This window comes from Engraulis encrasicolus, chromosome 1 (genome assembly GCF_034702125.1).
Source record: "Engraulis encrasicolus isolate BLACKSEA-1 chromosome 1, IST_EnEncr_1.0, whole genome shotgun sequence".
NCBI lineage: Eukaryota > Metazoa > Chordata > Actinopteri > Clupeiformes > Engraulidae > Engraulis > Engraulis encrasicolus.
Window position 1 is genome coordinate 20574549 of NC_085857.1, and position 21864 is coordinate 20596412.

A 21864-nucleotide genomic window follows, 5' to 3' on the forward strand; every position below is an offset into this window, starting at 1 on the left:
AATGTAGTCATTTACCACTAATGCGTCAGTGTGTCCCTCTGCTCTGCTCAAGTGAGTAGTACACCATGTGCCCTATCCAATAGCAGCTACGATCATTAACCCCCAACCAGGCGATGCCCTTTACAAGCCAAAGGCCTATTTAGCGCCCTCCTAGTGAGCATACTGTGTACCGTGGCCAGAATCGATTGACAAGTTAGAGAGAGACGTTTCGTGGGGGTCATTTTGCGGTATCCATGCGACGTAGGGTGTACGCCCCTTTAGAGTTAGAGTTGATAGTGATTTATTTGTCACGTACAAACCTAGCCTTGTAGGCTAGCTTGCAGTGAAATGACAGCCTGGTTAACTCCACATCTGCAGAAACAAATCAACAAACAAAATAACATGTACTAGTGCACAGCAATAATGAGTACACCCCTTTTGAAAAGTAAAAGTTCTTAGTTTCAATGAGTAGCATACTGTAGTTGCAATACCTAACTCTGGCCACCATCCTACACAGTGCACCGTTTATGATAAGACTGCATAACTGAAGTGAGGTAGTGGTGCGCACATCCAAGATGCAGGTGTAGGACATAAGTGAGATACTATGAAAATAAAGGTGAAATGTCCGCACACTGCTCCCTTTTTTCTTTTTCTTTTTCTTTTACCAAGTGAATGTTTTCAAGTCTGATGAAGAGCACACCGCTCGTAAACGTTCACTTGGTAAAATAAAAAGTAAAAGAAAAAGGGGATCAGCGTGCGGACATTCAACCCTTTATTGTCATAAGACTGCATGAATGGCAATAGATTGAGGATACACTGTGTCTTTTTTCCACAGGCCACAAACAAAATAAATTACATATACAGTGCACAGCAATAATGAGTACACCCCTTTTGAAAAGTAACAGTTCTCAGTTTCAATGAGCAGCATAGTCGCAATTCCTAACTCTGGCCACAATCCTACACAGTGCACCTTTTATGATAAGTCAAAAGTGAAGGTGAAAGCCCAACTGGGAAACTCCAACTCCCACTGCCATTGTGACACAGCACTCCACAGCACACACATGTTCACTGCACACAACAACATTATATTTATGCCTCACCCGTGCAAGACTAAATGGCAGTAGATTGAGGATATACTGTGTCTTTTCTCCACACACAGGCCACTGATTGCCTACCTGAGCAAGTTCTACTACTACGACCCCGAGGAGGAGATGTACCTGTCCGTCAGGGGGATCCGCCGAGCCATGGGCGTGCAGGAGCAGGAGCAGGAGGCTGCAGACCCACAGACGTAGCCCACGGCCAGGGGGCTCCTCCTCAACCAAGTAGGCTAAGTCACTTCCTCCGAGGAACAGTGATGGGCAAAATGGATTCATTAGTTTATAATCCTGTACGACGTCGTGCAAATAAATCACAGGGAGCATTAACAGTGTTGCGGACTGCTATCATTTATTTCAGTTACTCTATTTTGTCTAGCACCTGTACCACTGATGTGCGCACATTCTCTACCTTATTTATAATCCTGTGCCACATATTCCAAATGACTTCACTTGTTTTACCTTTCCAGGTCAGCCAGGTGATTGGCTGGTTGAACGATCACCTGGTTGAATTGGACAGGTAGGCTACAACAAGCTCATCTGGAATACAATATGTGGCACTGGATTGCAACTAGTGAATGCATTTTGCTCATCACTGCAGAGGAGAACCATCACATACAGTGAGTCCAATATGTATTTGATCCCTTGCTGATTTTGCCGGTTTTCCCACTAATAAAGACATGATCAGTCTATAAATTGATGATAATGTGTATTCAAACATGGGGAGACAGAATATCGAAAAGAAATTCCAGAAAATAACTTAAACTAATATATTTTAATTTATTTGTATTTAATTTAGGCCAATAAGTATTTGACCCCTCTAGCTAAAGAAGATAAAATGCTTTGTGGCAAAGCCCTACTTGTCTAGCACTGAGGTCAGATGCTTCTTTTAGTTGATGACAATGTTTGTGCATATAGTAGAAAATATTTTTTCCCATTTTTCTTTGCAGATTATCTCTAAAATATTAATAGTTTGTGGCTGTAGCTTGGCAAATGGGAGGTTCAGTTCCCTCCATAGAATTACTATAGGGTTAATATTTGGAGACTGTCTAGGCCACTTCATGACTTTAATATGCTTCTTATTGAGCCACTCCTTCGTTGCTTTGACTGTATGTTGTGTATTATTGTCATGTTGGGAGATCCAAAAATGGCCCACCCTTCAGTGTAGTGGTGGAGGGAAGGACGTTTGCACTCAGGATTGCACATTACATGTCTCCCTCCATCCATTCGTTGACGATGTGAAGTTGTCCTGTGCCTTGGCCAGACAAACACCCTCAAACCATAATGATACCACTTTCATGCATGATGGTGAGGAGGGTGTTCTTGGGATCATAGACAGCAGTTCTCTTTCTCAAAACACATTGAATTGTGTTAATGCCAAACAGATTGATTTTGGTTTCATCTGACTACAGCACCTCCTTATCATATCCTAAACCAGTCTGATGTCCGTTGGTAAACCTCAGGTGGGACTGCACAGGTTCCTTTTGATGTAGAGGTGCCGCGTGTGCACTACAGGATTTTAAACCTCTGTGGCATTAAGTGCTACCAGTAGTTTTCTCAGTGATTTTGGTCCCAGTAGCTTTGATATCATTGCCTAGTTCATCCCGTACAGGTCTAGGGTGTTTTCTTTCTGTTCTCATGATTATGAAATCCCTAAAAAAGGTCAAATCCTGTATAGAACCCCAGACAGGCTGATGGATTGTCATTTTGTATTCCTCACATTATGGAAGAAATGCATCAACAGTTGGGTCATTAATAAGTCATTCATACCCAGTCTCTTTCTTGTGGCTTTGCAGCCCATTTAGTCTTTGTTCAGGTCTAAAATCTTGTCCCTGATATCATTTGACCGCTCTTTGGTCTTTCCCATGCTGGTGAGTTAGGAGTGTGACTGATTCACTCATACTATGGACTGATTCTGCTGATTCAATGTGTCGTCTATGCATGTTAGTATGTACAGGTGTCTTTAATTCAGATGACAAGTTGATCGGAAGTGCCCATCTGGTCTGTGGGCCCGGAACTGTTATCAGTTGGCAGGGGATCAAATACTTATTTTGCTTGATGAAATGGAAATAAATTAATATATATTCTCTTAAGTTAATTTCTGGATTTTCTTTTTGATATTCTGTCTCTCCATATTAGAATACATATTATCATAACATTTATTGACTGATCATGTCTTTGTTAGTAGGCAAACCAACAAAATTAGCAAGGGATCAAATACTTATTGGACTCACTGTATGTGGGATTCCAAAAAATGTATATATCACTAAGTTTTGATAATTGTAAAATCCATGTATTTTTCATAAAATCCATGTATTTTTCAAAGTGTAATAGAACTTAAGAGACGTGAAGGTATTGTTATGTCACCACCTGTTCTCAAACTACTCTAGGGCTCACTTGGAAAAGAGGCAATAGTCTTAGGTGCTGTTTCCACCTAGCTGGATATTTTTATATGTGGATATTTTTTCTCCTGGTTGCATTGGTTTTGCATTGGTTTTGGCCTTCCGTTTCCACGTAGCAGATATTTAAAAATCCGGGTCTAAAAAGCAGGGGGGAAAAAATCCTGTTTAGGGGGCTGAAACGCATTTGTTACAATGGAGGATTTATTTTTATCCACATGTTGCGTTTACACCTCAACAGGAGAAAAAAATACCCTGCTAAAAAAATATCCTGCTACGTGGAAACAGAACCTCAATGTCACTGCCCGAGGAAAATAAAGGAGGAAAAAAAAACAAAAACACTTTTGTACACTCACTACAAAGGAGCAATCGGTAGAGTGAGCAATGTCATGGTGGCAGTGTCAATGAATGTCAAATTCTGCAATGATGTTTTCCTTTGTTTGCCCTTCTTCTGAGAATGAACTTGATCATTCATCAGATGAACAGCAACAACAGCTGCTGTTTTTAGCTTGTGTATAATAGGTGCGTTTGCCTTAGGGGGAAAAAAGTGATCGATCTCACAACCTCCTCCCTTTTCCCTCTCTTTTTCTCTTTTCCACTTTCTTCCACACCTCTTTTTCTTGCAGGTACTGTCACTCCCTCTCTCCATACAGCGGACGCGGTGCGTGGCGCATTGGCACTGGTTAAAAAGAAGAAGAAAAAAAAGCACAGCACAGCCTGGGCCCTGCTGCCTGTTCACCAGTCTTCCTGTCTTCTCAAAAAAACAACGTCCCTCTTGCTTCCCTCCTGAGACTTGAGTTCGTCCGTTCCGTCCGTCTGTCCGTCCGTCCATCTGTCAAGTCAGCCGGATCTCCAACGGTGACGCAAACCTCCTCAGGGATTCTGCAGGAGCCGTTTCCCTCCTCTTCCCCCATACCGGCAACCAGGGCCGCAGAAAGCTTTTCCTGGGCCCGGGACAAATTCATTTGAAAGGGCCCCCTACCCAATACATACGATGTAATGGGGACCAGATTCTGGGCCCCCTAGCTCCCTGGGACCGGGACAACATACCCCTTTGTCCCCCAATGCTCAGACAAAGGGATGGAGGGACATGAACAAACGTTGGCGGAATATTTGGGAAGCCGATGAAGAATGACGATGATGCACACAACATGCAAGTGGGAAGCTGGAGAAAAGGCTATTTGTTCAGGCAAAAGAAACTTCGAAAAACAGGAAAACTGGGAGAAAAAAAACTGTTAGAGACATGAACATACTTTGGGTTTGGGACTTCTTCCATATGATGTTTTTTTTTTTTTTTAACAACCCCCCCCCCCACCGCTCTCCCTCCCGTCCCGATCAAATCGATCAAACCTCAATGTTTCTGTAGGTTAAAGGGGTATGCCACTATTTTGGGGCTTAATACAGTTAAAATCGTTGGCCAGGGTTTATAAAGGTGGTAAAGTGTCTTATTTTTCATGTTAAGCGTTGTCTTGCTTTAAGACAAGTTAAAAGAGGGAATATGTTGCTAAGCTAGTGAAAGTCAATGGATCCGTGTAGCCCAAAATAGTGGCATACCCCTTTAAGTTATTCTGGCATCAGCAGAATGAAAACGTTTACAAAGTCAGACGATTGTCACAGTTACAGAGTTGCTATAACGCTTCCTTTCTCCTCTACTTCTTCTTCCTCCTCCTTCTTTCTTCTCCCGTCTGAGTAAGGCACTTCCGGAAACTGGAGTTTGAGACTGTTTTATGTAGCTTATGCCTGTGACGGGATATGATGACTCTGTCTGCTGTTTTTTTCTTCAGTCACTTCAGGAACAGTATTTTCAGTAAAAGAGGTTTAGAAAACCATGGCTTCATTTGTCTCTGTGTGTGTGTGTGTGTATGTGTGTGTGCATGTGTGCGTGTGTGTGTGTGTGTGTGTGTGTGTATGTGTGTGTGCATGTGTGCGTGTGTGTGTGTGTGTGTGTGTGTGTGTGTGTTTTGATGGTAATTAATTCAACTTTATTCAGAATAAAAGTGAGTAACTGGGTGCTAATTTTGACTGTCAGTTGCTACGTTTACATGAGACATTTAATTAAAATTAGTTAATTGGGAATAAAGCTTAATTACGCATTGAAAACTTCATGTAAACACTTCTTAATTAGGAATTAAATGAAAGATCAAAGTAAATTCGACGAAAAAAACTACTTAATTCGGAATTATTAATTCGGAATTACAACAATTATGTGAACCTAGCAAGTGTTCAATGAACACCACCCAGTTTACTTTGTAGCCTGGAAACAATGCAGACAAAGACGTGGGTATCGGTGATAAAAAAAGTTATTAGTTGAATTTATACAATATCTGCCCAGCTGCACGTAAATGATACTTCTTCACAATGTATACAACTCGACACACTACCAACAGCAGATAAATGTTCAATGACAATGAAAAAAGAGGCAATATTTTAATAATTACATTACCATAGCCTGGTAATTTTAAGATCCATCTTTCCTCCCACAAATGTGTATATCAGATTTTAACAGCATTGACTATCTTTCTCGGAGAAGGCGTCTTCCTCTCATCTATAACACCATGTCACCCCAGAGCTGTCTGTTAATGTCACGAGGAAGAGATGGTGCTGTGGCAGAATTAGGTTACTAAAGACAAGCCAGAGAGTGGGGGAGAATTTTAATCTTTAGCAGTGCAGTGCAGTGCAGCAGCAGCAGTAGCAGCCACCATCACAAAGTGACATATTGCATTTGGAATTTCACTTGGTTTCAGATTAAGTTTAAAGGTACAGTGTGAAACATTTTAATTATTCATTCACTCAAACTTGTTATCTTTCATGAATATGTACCACCAGTCTTATATATTATAATTACTGTATGTTACATCACATCACTTCACACCAGAGGTAAGGAACCTTTCTCATTCGAAGGGCCACTTAAAATTGTATAAAGTCCTCCAAGAGCCATATTTTCAACACAACAGGATCAGTGGTGTAGTCTACTTTTTTATGGTGGGTATACTGTATATTTGAGCATTTTTTGAAGTGGGTATACAGTATATATTTGTGCTATTCAAAATAATGGATCAATCAATTTTAAGTATGTATACTGAAATCCCTGAAATTTAGAAGTGGGTATACTCCGTATACCCGCGTTCTACGTAGACTACACCACTGAACAGGATTTCCCCTTCACTTTAAGCCTGAAGGTGGCCAACTTTACAACAGACCCCACCTTCACTTGGTCCCCTGAAATATAACTTCATTGTGTTGCAAATGTAAATTCTAAGATAACTTGATAAAACATGTCATATGTGAAACTGCATAATATTAAAGATTATATTGGGGGCTGGATAAGACAGTCTCAGTGGCCATAAACGGCCCCTGGGCCATAGGGTCGTCATGCATGCTTTACACTAAGGTGCTGTTTCCACGTAGCTGGATATTTTTATATGTGGATATTTTTTTCTCCTGGTTGCATTGGTTTTGCATTGGTTTTGGCCTTCCGTTTCCACGTAGCAGATATTTAAAATCCAGGTATAAAAAGCAGGAGAAAAAAATATCCTGTTTAGGGGGCTGAAACGCATTTGTTACAATGGAGGATTTATTTTTATCCACATGTTGCGTTTACACCTCAACAGGAGAAAAAAATACCCTGCTAAAAAAATATCCTGCTACGTGTTAACAGCACCTAAATGTATGCCCTGCACACATCAATAAAGTTACTCATACTCTACTCTACTGTACTCTACACTTACACATACTTTACACACAAAGGGGCCTGCCCTGGACACAGGCATGAACTATCACACTAATTAGGGCACATCCATGCAATCTTATAACAGTGTACGGTGGTGGTCTCAAAATAGCAAACAAACAAACGAACAATGACTGAAAGAAAGAAATTAACCTGGGAGATAAGGATCTGCTTGTTGAAGTCCTATTGCATTACTTGAAAGTTTAAATATGAGTCATGACACCCAAGTTATGTATGTTTTTTTATTATTATTATTCGGTAAGACAGAACTCGCCCAATACCAAGTGGGCCTGGAACCCGAGGGCTGACACTTGTTGGAATGTGTAATGCCTCAAGGTGCTGCATGATCACACAGCATTTTAATGAAAAACTACATCACCTCCTGCTGAAAATTAGCTTGGTTTCCACCCTTTTTCAAAACTGAAAAGTTAAAGGTAAGTGAATTATGTTATCAAATATCTCTTTTTAGATCTTTATGTCTATAATAACAGGTGATCCATAAAGTCTTGATGAAATCAACATGCACTTTTAGTTTCACAGAGAACTTTGAGCTGAAAAGGTCACAACTAAAATGCAACAGTCCGTCAACTTTTTCAAATGGCAAAAAATGCATTGGTGACATTCACCTCAGAAATTGTGGCATTGTGACGATTGCATGCAATCTATGCAAAACCTTTGGCCAGGCCCAGGACACAGTCATCTGAAAGGGCCCCCATCCCAAATGAGAACTCAATTCTGGGCCCTGCTACAAATTGCTGGTGCCCCCTTTATAAACAAGGGTTTGTGTCTTGTGGTGCCCCCTCACTGGTCAAAAATGGTGCCCCTGGGCACTGTGCCACTGCCTCTCCCTGACCCTTTCCCCGCAGCTTCCCTGTGTGTGTGTGTGTGTGTGTGTGTGTGTGTGTGTGTGTGTGTGTGTGTGTGTGTGTGTGTGTGTGTGTGTGTGTGTGTGTTAGAATGGTAATTACCAGCAGAAAAAAAACACATGTCATATAGGCCTAAATATTTCATAACTCAAATGGACAGATAGGTTTACTTTTTCTAAGTTAATGTAGGCATATTTTCTACCATACACCCCAAGCGCTTCATAATGGGTGTGTCCCTCTGTTGCCCATGGCCCATTCTGATCTTACAGCGAGGACTACAACCGTGTTTATTGCCCTGAGACGATGCATCGCTTACAATCTGCATATGAATGAGGGGACAGACAGTAGCCTCCCTAGCCTACCTATCGCATTAACCGCCTGTAGGAGTGAGGTAGGCCTACGGTCTGATTGACCAAAATGGATGTCAGCTGGAGTTTGACTGAAATGTCCCTCGGCTCGCGGACTGGGTGTGATGTATGTCAGTGAAACAGTACGCTCATATCATAGGTTCAGATTATGTTTTACATATTCACTGAACGCCCGCCTCGAAATGTCCTAAACCGGCCGTTCATTGGTTTCACAAGTGCCAGTCATCGAGTTTATGAAGACCCAGTACTCGGATTGGCTACACATAATTTCAATCTGAAGTATGGCTCTTACCGATTGGTTATACGTGCCATCGCTCAGATAGCCTTGGAGGCACCGATTGGACCAAGTGCGCAGGCGGTATCTTGCAGGGGCTTGCTCTTGAAGGCTGCACGGACAGCGAATGTCGTCATGAGCGGTGGGTAGGAATTATAACATTGGTGTTTATATTACAATGTACTTCGTTAAACAATTCATCCACTCGAACCAAAGGAACATGTAATGTGTTGTGCATTAAATACACATCTTTGAAAGCGTGTAGTTGTACTTTGCTCGTAGGCTGTGCACTTCCGGAATTGGGCTGCCTTTTCGGTATCAAAGAGTTTGACTTGCTACGCGTTAGCAGGCTAAAGCAGAGTCTTGTTTGTAATTTCAGCTAGATGTGCATTGAAACTGGGTCATTTAGACATACGTGAAACGAAACACGTATACCAAGCTGGTTTTGAAGTATGAGTAACAGGCAAAAGGGAGGGCATCATCGTTAGCCGGGACTAGGCAGTGTTTGGTTTATTTAGTAGAGATACGTGTGTCTTGGGCTATCTAGATGGTTAGAGCTAGCCAGTCATACGGGAACCATGCTAGCCTAGTATCGCGTCTCTTGCTGGCTAGCTGGATGTGCAAGTGAGCCTAGCTAGTTTCAACGTAGGCACTCGCTAGCTAAAGCTATCTTTTTTTTTTTGATGGCGGCGCTAATTTCAGGCCCGCTCAAACAGTTTTCTCCTCACTCGTCTACTATATAGCAAGCCAGCAGGCAACTAGTTCATGGGTTTATGTGTACAAATAAATTCAATGTAAAAAAAAAATGCACCCGTGGCCGCATAGTATGTTGCTGACTTGTAGTAAGAGACCAACCCATGCAGTTGGGGAATAACGCTCTAGGTTGAAAACAAGCGAGCGTTAGCACTTTCTGCGAAGTTGACTATCGACTGGGTCTGCCTGTCAGGGAAGTGTTTGCAGTGCAGAGGCAGCAGACCTGCCTACGAATTTGTATGCTCTGTAACATCCACTGTTTAGCACTCCCTGCACGACTCCCCCAAACAGTAGCTTCAGGGGATGCCCTGTATGTCCAAAAGCACAGCAATGATAGTATCCAAGCTATGCTCTCTCTGTTGATGTGCAGTGCAATCACTCGCCATTTGCATACAGTTCCATGCAAGAGTACACAAAGTGTTTTTGCTTCAAGGAGTCATTTGCAAAAGTGCCATCAGCGACTTGCTTCTTTTTCTCGACATGCATGGACTTGTCGCAGGAATCACTCAAGTGAGGTTAGCAAAAAGTTATCAAGAAGGCCAACTATCAGATCTCATACTTTTGAACACACACCTGTCAGACCCAATAGGCCTAAGCAACAATAACAAACCACTGTCATTCACTCGCACTAATTGTGGGTAGCTCTAGATAAACTGTTGTGGTGTGTTGTGACTCACCAGTAAGCCTATGCATCCTGAATCATGCCAAGCTCAAACGTGTGTGTATGAATATGACAGTAGTACACATGTAAGTGTGATTCCAAGTTGTGTCTTGAGTCTTGCGCCAGTGCAATGTGTAAGGTGTGATTGTTGACATTTTATGAACATAAGTCGTTTGATTCCTTCCTGCAGATCAGAAGGACAGCATGGCCACCACTGTAGCTGTCAGTCCCAGCGAGTACCTCCAGCCCTCAGCCACATCCACACAAGTAAGCCTGATGATCATGGTCTATTACTCACCTTTCAGATTGTTTAAATCTTAAAAGGTGCACTGTGTAATACTTTTTAGCGGTTCATATCCAGAAGTCATGCTGCTCATTCACAAATGTTACCTTTTTCATGAATACTTACCACCACCATCAAATTCTAAGTATTCAATATGACTGGGAAAATTGCACTTTTCATACATGAAAAGGGGGATCTTCTCCATGGTTCGTGGTGGAAACTGCAGGCATGGGTAAAATCGGGAGTGGTGATTATGTATTTAATACTGGGTGACAGTGCAGACACTAAAGAGAGAAAAACTGCCATTCTGAAGCGTTGATAAAAAAATAGAGATTCCGAAAAGTACACTTGTTATGCTATTTTGAGAGGGAAGAGGATGTTCCAGAAGCATAGGAGATGTTTGTTGTTACAAGACATTAAACTACTGACTGGACTGATGACAGGAATACCTGTGTCCGTGGTGCCCACTGCTTATCTGAGGTTAGCGCGAGCATCCATTATCTTATTTCGGAAAAAAACACCTGTCGAGTCTCTGTACAAGTGAACGGAGAATGGACGATTTTGAGGCAGCGGTGCTCAGCCAAATTACGTCATACCTGTTTACAAACTCTAAAGGGGTCTATTGCCAGCACTATTTCAATGAGCAGTGAGCAATACCTGTTTGGCCACCATCCTACACATTGCACCTTTAAGCCTCATATTTGCCCTGACAGAGCCCTGTACTACCTTTCTCAACAGCGTCGTTGCTAATGTCGCATTCCCCGGCGGTATGAGCTTCCCAATATGCAACCAGGAGGCAGCTATCTCCCACTTGAAAGCGTTCCAACCAGCAAGTCAAACTTGAACTATTTCTATCACTGTGCACCCATGCTGTGCACTGTCATTGCTGTGTTGACGTCATGATTTCGAAGTCAGGGTTCTTCGATTTGAACACTTCGATTTGGCCCCAGTTCGCGACTTGAACATTCCGCTTCAACAGGCGTTCCAATGCATTTCAGCATGTAGGAGGTCAGAAATATCCCATCTCCCACCCTCGGGGAATGCACCATAAGTTAGCAGCTTACTTGCTTGCAATGCAATTTCCCATTGGCAACCTGCTTTGGAGAAACTGGGTCCAGCTGCATGAGCCAGGGTCCATTTCAATCTAGTAGGGTAAGCGTACCCATTAAGCCCATGTACCCTTTAAGCCCACTTTCAACTTTGAGGTTAATTTAAAGAAAGGGAAAAGGTGAATTTTGTTGTTCATCACCCTATCCAATTAAAGGGTTTAGTAACTGACAAAATGTTTTTTATTGCAAACAAATCACATTTTTTATCGTCGAGTTATCCCCATCCAAGTGAACCCAGTCTCAGGACTACTGACAAGAAGTTGCCTCAAAACTTTGCTGTTTTGGGACATGTCAGAAATCATAGCATTTCAGCTAGTTTAAGTAAAATATTTTGAAAATACTTTCATATTTAGTGAACTAAGAGGTAAATGTAATGATTTTTATATATATACATGCAGTGTTTTACTAAATTATAGCATTTCCCTTCAAATGGAAAGATGTGTTTTATGAGCGAGCAAACGCCGATATTCTCTTGATACAACCACACACCATCTTTATCTTACTCTACCGTAAGACTTAAGGTGGTTAGGTATGAATTCTAAGCATATTCCAGTTTGTTTGGCATTGATCTTTAAAGAAATGCATCATGAAATGTTTTTGTGGAGTTGATTATTTCCATAAAATAGCTTTTTGTATAGGCGGGCTTAATGGGTACAAGGTGGGCTTAAATGGTACACCCCATTGAAATGCATGCAAGTTGGCATGCATGCTAATGAAAAATGCCTTTGAGGGACATAAAAAGTGCTGTACAATCTGAAGTAGTAGGTCAAAAATGCGTAATGTAATGAACTAACAATAATCAATAAGAAAAAATAAATTTCTCTGTTTGGATGAAGAATTTTATGAAGTATATGAAGTAAGAGATGCTGTAATGTTTAATTAGGTTTTATGCATTATTTTTTAGCAAATCTTACATTTTGGGAGAATATTTTGATCTGAAACCATTTATGCCATGTAGGCTACACTGTTTAAACTCAACTCACACACCTCACCAGGTATTTTGATAGAGAAATAACAAGTGGGCTTAAATGGTACTAAAGGTACCATTTAAGCCCATTCAGACTTTTCACTTTTCTCGTAAAAAATCTTCATATTGTACTTTGAAATATTCATCAATTCAGTGATAAACATTGAGAAGAGAGGTAAATCTTACTATTTAAGAAATCATTTCACAAAAAAATTGTGTGAAGATGATTGAAAAATAAAGCAATTTAGATTTTGGTGGGCTTAATGGGTACGCTTACCTTACCTCCCGTCCTCTCCTTTTGCTTGTAGCCTTGAACTTCACTGATGCTCCACCTCCATGGAGAAAACAATAAACATGTCAGCCTAGGCACGGAAGCTTTTCGGGGGACTTTTCCCCATTCAACGTCCTTATTTCAAATGAGGATGGTTTGTTTTGTAGTGTTTGTGCCCCTGATATGTGAATGAGGGCTTTTTTATCGCCTAATACGCCTTGCTTTGCGTCATACAGCCACAAGCGCAAGGAAAGGACGGGAGGTTGGATATTGAAATAGACTCATGATGACAGTCCAGTGCTGACCTTTCAACTCCTTTTAACTCCTCCTATCAGCCCTGACAGAACCCATGACCTGTTTACAGCTCTAGCGTTGACACAGGAGAATTATAGACAATTTCATCATGCAGTCCATCATGCTCACTGTTTAGAACTCCCTGCACGACTCCCCCAAAAACTAAGTTGACTCACAGGAGAATTATAGACAATTTTATCATGCAGTTGTACTGCACACACCAAAGATTTTCAATATGGTGAACCAAGATAAAGCACAGTATGTGTCAACAAAGCAAGAAAGCGGAATGAACTCTGGAAGGTGTACCAAGAAGCTGGATCAGTAGTAAATCCGGTACCTTGTGGTAGAGGTAAATCATCTATTAGAAGAGCCTAGAGTCCTCACTTTCTAAACTAAATGATAACTGCAGGTATATCTATTTGCAGATTTACCACGTAAGGCAACTAAGCCTGGTTTATCCCTTAAGGGCCGTACACACACGTCGCTGCTAGTTACTTGCTTAGCGAATGAACTCAGTAGAATGTCAATGTGTTCCAGCGAGACTAGTAGGCGAGTACTGTACAAGCGATGCGATGTGGGCGAGTAAGCGAGTAATCAATTGGAAGGCAGAGTTCGGTACTTCTCGCCTGTTCATTGGCAGTTAAAGCCGCGGGAACTTTCAGCAAACGTTCCATGAAAGAGAGGCGAGTAGGCGAGCAAGCGAGAAGCTAGTAAATAGCAGCGATGTGTGTGTATGGCCCTTTAACCATGTCCTTTAGTATACTTGTTATGTCTCAAAAATGGGTATGACTTTCCTATTGGACTGGTAGACATTCTATTTGTCTCCCAAAAGGCATAGGATGGCAAGATTGATTCAGGAGTGTTTGGAGGTAGGGTGCGCACATCCACAGGTAGTTGTCCAGGTGCCAGACAAAAAGTAGTAGGTAGTGTGATGAAGCGGTCTGCACACTGTGTATTAACTCCAAAAATACTTTATTTCATTTAAACATATGGCAACGTTTGATCCCTCTGTTGGATCGAAACGTTGCCATATGTTTAAATGAAATAAAGTATTTTTGGAGTTAATACACAGTGTGCAGACCGCTTCATCACACTACCAAGATTGATGCATGAGAAAACTCCATATGAACCATCTGCTCCTTATGCATTGTCTCTGCTCACCCTACTCTTCACTTCTCAGTACCTGAAGATACATCTTTTTTTGTTCAGCCCTTTCCAAGATCTTGGCCAGCTAGCCAGGGCACAGTTTGTTTGAAATGTGTCTTAGCACACAGTAACTCCAAATACCATCCCAAAAGTTATTGCTGTGCTGCAATGTGCTGTGCTGCTGATGTTGCATAACTTTTGAGATGATATTTGGAGTAAGTGAGGATATTTCAAACACCATATAAACAAACCTTGCTTCCAGTTAGCTGGCCTGGATCTAGGAAAGGCCTGAACAAAAGCATGCCTTTGGCAGGGCTTGACATTGGCACCTGCTAACTAGATGCTGCTTAAAACTTGGCTGTGGCAGATAATGATTGAAGTCTCACTGGCCTGTTTGCTCATAGCTTGTTATTTGGTATGATGTATCTCAATAGCCTGCATTCTGTTGTTTTCCTTTTGTGCTTCAAAACCAAGAGAGAAAAAACATGTGAAGTTTATTTATATTTGTCTGATTTATTTTCATGCTGGAAGTTGCTTATCTTCACTGATCACTGATCTTGCTTTATCACTTCATCCTCTGAAACAAACTAGACCTACCTTTACTTGATGACCTCTGCTTGTTAACCCATTTTGACCGAGAGATGCATCTGTGTGTTTTTGCCAGCTGTCACATCTATGCGTAGTATATTTACCATTAAAAACTGGGAGTGACTTTCATGTGGTTTCCATCGATTCTGGCATTTTAAAAGCACATGGCTAACGTAATGACATTAATTCTTCTGATTGGCTTAAATACACATTGGATAGTATAAGGGGTGTGTGAGTCACATGACTAATAAAATGTTTTGTGGTTGGTGGAAATACATTCACATATCACACATTGATTTGACTGCACTGTTCTCTCCGTCGGAGAATTAAAAAAAAAACCCTGACGTTATCAATGAATGACCATGGCTAATATAAGTGAAGGAAGAAATATTGATGACATTGATTCAGATTAAGATGGAAATCAGTATTAAATTGAGATTTAAGAAATGCAAAAAAAGACCTCCTCATTCTATATTTCAAACACACAATTTTAATCCCAATATTATTTTGTTGAATACAGAAAAAGTGATCTACTGTCGAGCCTTGTTTGATTGAATCATACAGTTAACATTCTTTGTAAATAAGGCTATCGATATTTTTTTCCCTTTTTCCTTCTCGAGCACGTTGAATGACGACCGAGAATGAGAATGGGGTGCTCAACACGTTTTATTGATTTCTCTTCCCATTACCATACTAACCTCCCTCCCATGTCTCCGCTCCAGGACTCTCAGCCCTCCCCCCTGGCCCTGTTGGCCGCCACCTGCAGTAAGATCGGCCCCCCAGCCGCCCAGGCCCCGGTCACGGCGCCCGCCGCCCAGCCCGCCACACGCCGCCTCCACCCCATCAAGCCGGCCCCCATCGCCCCCGCGCCCCCCAAGAACGCCCTGGGCTTCCTCACCGCGGCCGGCGCCAAGGGCACCAATGTGATCCAGCTGCCCGCCGGCCTGGGCGCCTCGGGCTCCAGCCCCATCCTGCTGACCATCCAGAGCCCCACGCGCCCGGGCGCCACGGCCACGGCGATGCCGGCCCAGGCCAACACCATCCAGTACCAGATGCTGCCCCAGCTCGGCGGCGCCCAGACCATCCAGATGGTGCCCCAGGGCAGCCAGATCCAGCTCATCCCCGGCACCAACCAGGTGAGGCGGGGCGTCGGGGGGTCCATAAATGAGTCCATAATTGTCAAGTTGTGTTTCCCTCAGTTCATCTGTTGCGACAATGATCCTTGTACATGATGTGTATGCATTACTTTTTCCTTCATCGACACTGATCATGTATCCAAAAACCTGCATCAATGGATGTGTGAGAAACTTGGCCTCAGGCCTCAATAAGTTGTTCTAGTCTTTGTTGTCAATGTTGTAATGGTAAGGTGTTATTTTTCACCCAAAGGAAATGGTCCATAGTCTTTGTAAGGAATCTATATTTTTAATTCCTATTTAGTGTGAGCATCTTTTTCTATTTGTATGTAACTTTTTCCTGTCCAAGATTATTGCTTTGTTAAGAATTTTCCTGATAAGTCATTTAGTTGTGTTTGTGTGTGTGTGTGTGTACGTGCCTCTCTGGTTTTTCAACTACTGTTCGAAGCTGTTGTCTTTTTTTGTTGCCTCAAATCTAAGTAGTAGTGGTTGAACGCCAGATTTCTCTCTTATTCTCAGGCCATCATCACGTCACCTGTCACGATGCCCACCGCATCCCCGGCGCCGGCCCAGCCTCTAGTAACCATGGCAACAGCCACCGGAGCCTCCATGATGCCCCAGAAGACCGTCGCCATCAAGCCCTCCACGCAGAAGCGGCGGCAAAGGTGGGTTCGCATCGGTGGCTTTTTTTATTTTATAAATATATTATTTTTAAGTGTGTGATTAGCTTTCATTTTTTGGCCTTTTTAAATATATTCAGATAGGACAGGGAGAGGGATGGGGAATGAGAGGGGGAAGGATCGGGATGCGACCTTGGTCAGAATCGAACCCGGGCCCCGGGCATAGCCCACAGTTCAGGTTCAACTCCGACCAGGATCAAGTCCCAACCCCACCCCATATCTCTCTTCCATCACTGAGCACAGATAGCCCTGAGCCATTTGTCCCAATAGACAGGGGTAGTAAACCACCACATTTAGTGCTTTATTTGTATGGTACTGTGTATCATGACGGCAAATCTTTCTTCTACTATTCTTGTATCGTCTTGTAAAACAGCAACGCCGGTGCTGAACAGCAGAGGGCGGTGGTGCGGCTTCCCGGCGGTCTCACGCTTCCCCTCAACGTCACCACGACGGCCACGGGCGAAATGGTCGCAGACGCCCAGCAGGTGACCACCACAACGACACAGGTACACAGCAGCCACCTCCATGACACAGGTGGCTAACAGGGTTTCCCATAGCTGAGGTGGCCACCTTGACAAAACACCTAAACACCGTCCACATTGACTCAGCCCCCTGAAAACATAAGGATTTTGCATTCTGAATACATATTCTACAATTACATCACAAATGGTGTAATCAATTTTTTTGAGGGTGTGGGGGGTAGAGAAGAAAACTTACTAGCCTAATAGTGTGTGTATATTCGGCTGCCCAATTGGCCAGTGAGAAAAGTTAATTCATAGCCCTGATAATGCACAGGTCCAGCCAATAAAACAGTCATATGCAACATAATTTTGGAGGCACATTTGATGATTATGATGGGGCGCTTGTGAAATTTTACTATGAGCATTAATTGCATGCACGCACAATTTTAGTCCATTTTTCTAGAGTAAATATTTTATTTGGCCTGCGACTTTGTTCCAGATTGGCCTCAAGTCAATTTGAGTTTGACCCTCTTGCTGTATAGAGTGTCATGTGTGTTATACTGTAAATATTGAATTGAACTAATAATATTAATAATGCACTGGTACATCAGCAGCAAACTCCTGTGAAGTCCAGGCGGGGGCGCAAGAGGCAGACCCCGGCGGTGGCGGTGGCCCCGCAGCCCGTCGCCGTGGCCCCCCAGCCCACCTCGCCCTCGCCCGCCGTGGGGGAGCAGGTGGAGACCCTGCTCATCGAGACCACGGCCGAGAACATCATACAGGTACGCTGAAGAGTGTGGCGTGTGTGTGTTTGTTTTTATGTTTATGCGTGCATGTGTGTGAGAGCGTGCACGCAAGCAGGTTGGTTGTCTGTTTGGATCCGGGCTCCCTTCTGATTGTACCTGTAAGATGTGATTGGCTGTGGTCTCAGAGTACCGATGGCACACAACATTCTTTTTTAAAAAAAACGTTTTTGAGCTTTTATGCTCTTGCAATTGGACAGTGAGGGTGTGAAAGGAAATGATAGAGCACGGGATGGATCGGGAATGGCCTCAGGTCAGATTCGAACTTGGGTTGTTGGAGTCATGGTATGGGTCTCTGACACAACAGTCTGTGGCCAGCAGGATGCCGGTGCCAGTTCTGAAGTGATGTAGGTCACTAACACTGTCTCCTCTCTCTCTCTCTCTCTCTCTCTCTCTCTCTCTCTCTCTCTCTCTCTCTCTCTCTCTCTCTCTCTCTCTCTCTCTCTCTCTCTGTCTCTCTCTGTCTCTCCTCTCTCTCTCTCTCTCTCTCTCTCTCTCTCTCTCTCTCTCTCTCTCTCTCTCTCTCTCTCTCTCTCTCTCTCTCTCTCTCTCTCTCTCCACTCTTTCTCCCTCTCTCTCTCCACTCTTTCTCCTTTCTCCCTCTCTCCACTCTTTCTATTCACTCCACTCTTTCTCTGTCTCTCTTTCTCTCTCTCGCTCGCTCTCTCTCTCTCTCTCTCTCTCTCTCTCTCTCTCTCTCTCTCTCTCTCCTCTCTCTCTTCTCTCTCTCCTCTCTCTCTGTCTCTCTTTCTCTCTCTCGCTCGCTCTCTCTCTCTCTCTCTCTCTCTCTCTCCCACTCTTTTTCCCACTCTTTTTCCCTCTCTCTCCTCTCACTCCAACTCGTTCTCTCGCTCTCTCTCTCTCTCTCTCTGTCCCCCTCCCTCTCTCTTCTCTCACTCCAACTCGTTCTCTCTCTCTCTCTCTCTCCCTCTCTCTCTCTCTCTCTCTCTCTCTCTCCCTCTCTCTCCCTCCCTCTCTCCTCCAGGCGGGTAACAACCTGCTGATCGTGCAGCAGAGTCCCGGTGGCTCGGGCGGCCAGGTGTTGCAGCAGGTGCAGCTGGTGCAGTCCAAGCAGGAGCCGCAGCCCCAGCCCATCCAGCCGGCACACACGCAAACCACCACCATGACAACAACCCAGCAGCAGCAGCAGCAGGTGGTGCAGATCCCCTCGCAGGCCCTCAAGGTGGTGCAGGCCGCCTCCGCCACGCTGCCCCAGGTGCCCCAGAAGCAGCCCGCCCCCACCGTGCAGGTGGCGCCCGCCGAGCCCACTCAGGTATGCAGGTCTCTCCAGATATCTGCATTAGTCTAGTCTTTTAGCCAGGGCTATACATGGGTTCTAAATTTTTGTTTTCTCCTGAATGCGCGAAATTAACTGCGCACGTCTCGACCTCTAATTTTTGGAAACTGCTGTCGGTCAAAAAATTAGCTCACGTGATTGGCTGCCAGTGTCTTGCCCCTTCTCACAACACCGTGTTGATAAACAAAAAAAATCTGTAGAAGCCTCTAGATCAGTGATTATCAAACTGTGGGACCTGAAGGTATTTATTTGAATTGTGTTGTTTATTAGGCCAGAGGTGGGCCCTGAACATTTTTTGAAAATGTCAAGTGGGCCCCAAGTTGGAGGGAGTTTGGTACCCCTGCTCTAGTTATCTGCATGAGTCTAGTCTGTTACCCGGGCTGTGACATGGGTTTCCCCATTTGTAAACATTCCATGGCTGTGCGACCCTGGTTGTGCACGATTCAACCAGAGAGAGTAGAGAGAGAGAGGTTCCATTGGCCCATTGTTTCCGGGTTCTATTATTGCAAGAGGGAGGGGGGAAATCCCCCTTTAGGCAGACCTAGGCAGACCTAAGAACTGTTCTATTCAATGCTAGGAGTATTATGACACGCCCCTTTAGGCAGACCGGAACCTGGTCATGTTAGGTGCCCCTAGCAACCTATTACAATGGCATATCTCTATACTTAAAGAATCTCTGGTTCAACCTCTGATTATTGGAAACTACTGTCAGTCAAAAAAATTGTCCCAGTGAAGCTGCTTGAGTATGGGGGTGATGTGCTGCCAGGGTCTAGTGCCTGTTATGACCCTGGCAGCAGAGTTCTGCAGAGTTAAGCTAAAAATAAGAAAAAAAGTGGGAGCAGAAAAATCCTGGTTGAAGCGCACTTTTTTTCAGTTTTATCTTTTGGTTGGTATCTTTTATTCTAGTGGTATCTATTTGGTTGTCCTGCTCCCATGTCAGCCGTTTTTGGATGTGCAGGTTTTAACCCGCTCCTCGTCCTGTCCTGTCTGTGCCACCCCCACCCCCACCCCCCAGGTCCTGATCAAGACGGCGTCGGGCGAGTGGCAGGCCGTGCAGCTCCACCAGGAGGCCACCACCGTCACCTCGCCCACGCAGCTCACCCCCGTCACCACGGCCGTCACCACCCTCCTCAACGCCGCCGCCAGCGCCGGTGGCATCACGACGACGACGCTCACGCCCACGACGCCCAACGCGGCCCAGAAGCGCACGCTGGCCGGCGCCCGGAAGGAGCGCACGCTGCCCAAGATCGCGCCGGCGGGAGGCCTGATCGCCCTCAACCAGCTGTCGCCGGCCGCCGTGCAGGCCGTCCAGACCATCAACATCAACGGCGTGCAGGTGCAAGGCGTGCCCGTCACCATCACCAACGCCGGAGGTCAGTTGGACACGTGTGATGATGATGATCATGTTGATGAAAATTGTGGTGGTGGTGGTGATTATGCCATGGAATTTGGTGATATCACTGGTGGGCTGTCAGAAATCAATCAATCAATCTGTTGATGATGATGATGGTAGTGGTGGTTGTGTTTTTGCTATTACTGTTTGATTGATTCTGATCAATGGATATTTGAATTCATTGATTTTTGTTGTTGTTGTAATTGTTAGTCACTTTCACCAATGCCGAATGTCAATTGGAGCTTGGGGATGATTGTGGTGGTGGTGGTGGTGGTAGGCTTGCTGCTACTGATCTTTATGGCCGAATTTGATTCGATGAATTCAGTGTTTGGTATTAGAAGTTGTCATCACCAATGCTGGAGGTCTATCGAAGGTTGATGATGATGACGGTAGTGGTAGGATTGCTGCTGCTACTGCTGTTCAAAAAAAATTGGAATTAATTTTTTGTTTTATTTTGTTAAAAAAAATTGCTCGGAGGGAGAGGATGATGGTAGTACTGCTGCAGCTACTAACGCCGTCTGCAACATAGCATTTCATATTGTGAAAAAGTGAGGAAAAAAACACATCCAAGTTTTTGGTGGAAGTGAATTTGGTTGAGGTTTGTCCAACCCTTGATTGGATAAGATGATCCATACTCTTTTGTTTGAGGGTGGCATTATATGGTGTCACATTGTGATTCATTTCTGCTTGGCGTTAGTGGGAGTTTCCACAGTTTTTTTTAACACAACAGAGAATGATGGTGGTGTCTCAGCTACTGCAGAAGTGGATGTTTTTTTTAATAATATATATATAGTTATTTTATAAATGTGAAGGGAACACCCATACATTTGAAGTTTGCATATGTTTTTTGGGGATGTCATGTAGTTATACATGCGAAATGACTGACCTAAAATTTTATTTTTATTTTCGTACGGAAATGTACAAATAGGAAAAGGGGAGAGGAAACATCTCTTTGGTTGCTGTTTATCTCAAAGTTGAGATGTTAAAATACAGACAACTATTTGAGGATGGAATAGCATTTTAACACTATGTTTAATCGTACAAAGAATAACTGTAATGCAATAACTTCCATTTCAACTCACAGCTGTATTGCTTGTGCTACCCTATAGTATCCGACAAAGTGTTCAGCTCTTTCTGACATCCTAGCCAGGTAACTGGGGTCATGGTTATTTTACACAGTGTTTGAAATCATACTTCAAATAGGCATCATCCCAGTTAGCTGGCCGAGATTTCGGAAAAGGGCTGAATGAAAAATGACATGACTTAAGGTACTGACATGTCAAAGGGAGTGTAAGCAACTTGATGTTGAAATTGGCTGCAA

General features: G+C 43.6%; 3 protein-coding genes across 7 annotated transcripts in view; 2 read left to right on the forward strand and 1 right to left on the reverse strand.

The window, feature by feature from the left end:
* Positions 1-5282, forward strand: part of socs7 (suppressor of cytokine signaling 7) — a 41177-nt gene extending 35895 nt beyond the window's left edge. The window contains exons 8-9 of the mRNA XM_063203978.1: positions 1139-1301; positions 4099-5282. Coding sequence (XP_063060048.1) covers positions 1139-1271 — 133 coding nt within the window. The 3' untranslated portion in view covers positions 1272-1301; positions 4099-5282. The remainder of the gene's footprint in view (positions 1-1138; positions 1302-4098) is intronic.
* Positions 1-21864, reverse strand: part of gpr179 (G protein-coupled receptor 179) — a 440981-nt gene that overhangs the window by 84176 nt on the left and 334941 nt on the right. The gene's annotated exons all lie outside the window — the stretch shown is intronic.
* sp2 (sp2 transcription factor) overlaps positions 8806-21864 on the forward strand; it is a 29547-nt gene continuing 16488 nt past the window's right edge. The window contains exons 1-8 of one of the 5 annotated variants that reach the window (XM_063198755.1): positions 8806-8849; positions 10312-10388; positions 15502-15915; positions 16432-16577; positions 16966-17098; positions 17665-17832; positions 18839-19126; positions 20166-20523. In XM_063198755.1, the coding sequence (XP_063054825.1) occupies positions 8843-8849; positions 10312-10388; positions 15502-15915; positions 16432-16577; positions 16966-17098; positions 17665-17832; positions 18839-19126; positions 20166-20523 (1591 nt within the window). In that variant the 5' untranslated portion in view covers positions 8806-8842. Of the gene's footprint in view, positions 8850-8870; positions 9976-10311; positions 10389-15501; positions 15916-16431; positions 16578-16965; positions 17099-17664; positions 17833-18838; positions 19127-20165; positions 20524-21864 lie in introns of those variants that run through there. The other 4 variants (XM_063198763.1, XM_063198779.1, XM_063198787.1 and 1 more) reach the window with 4 other exon arrangements.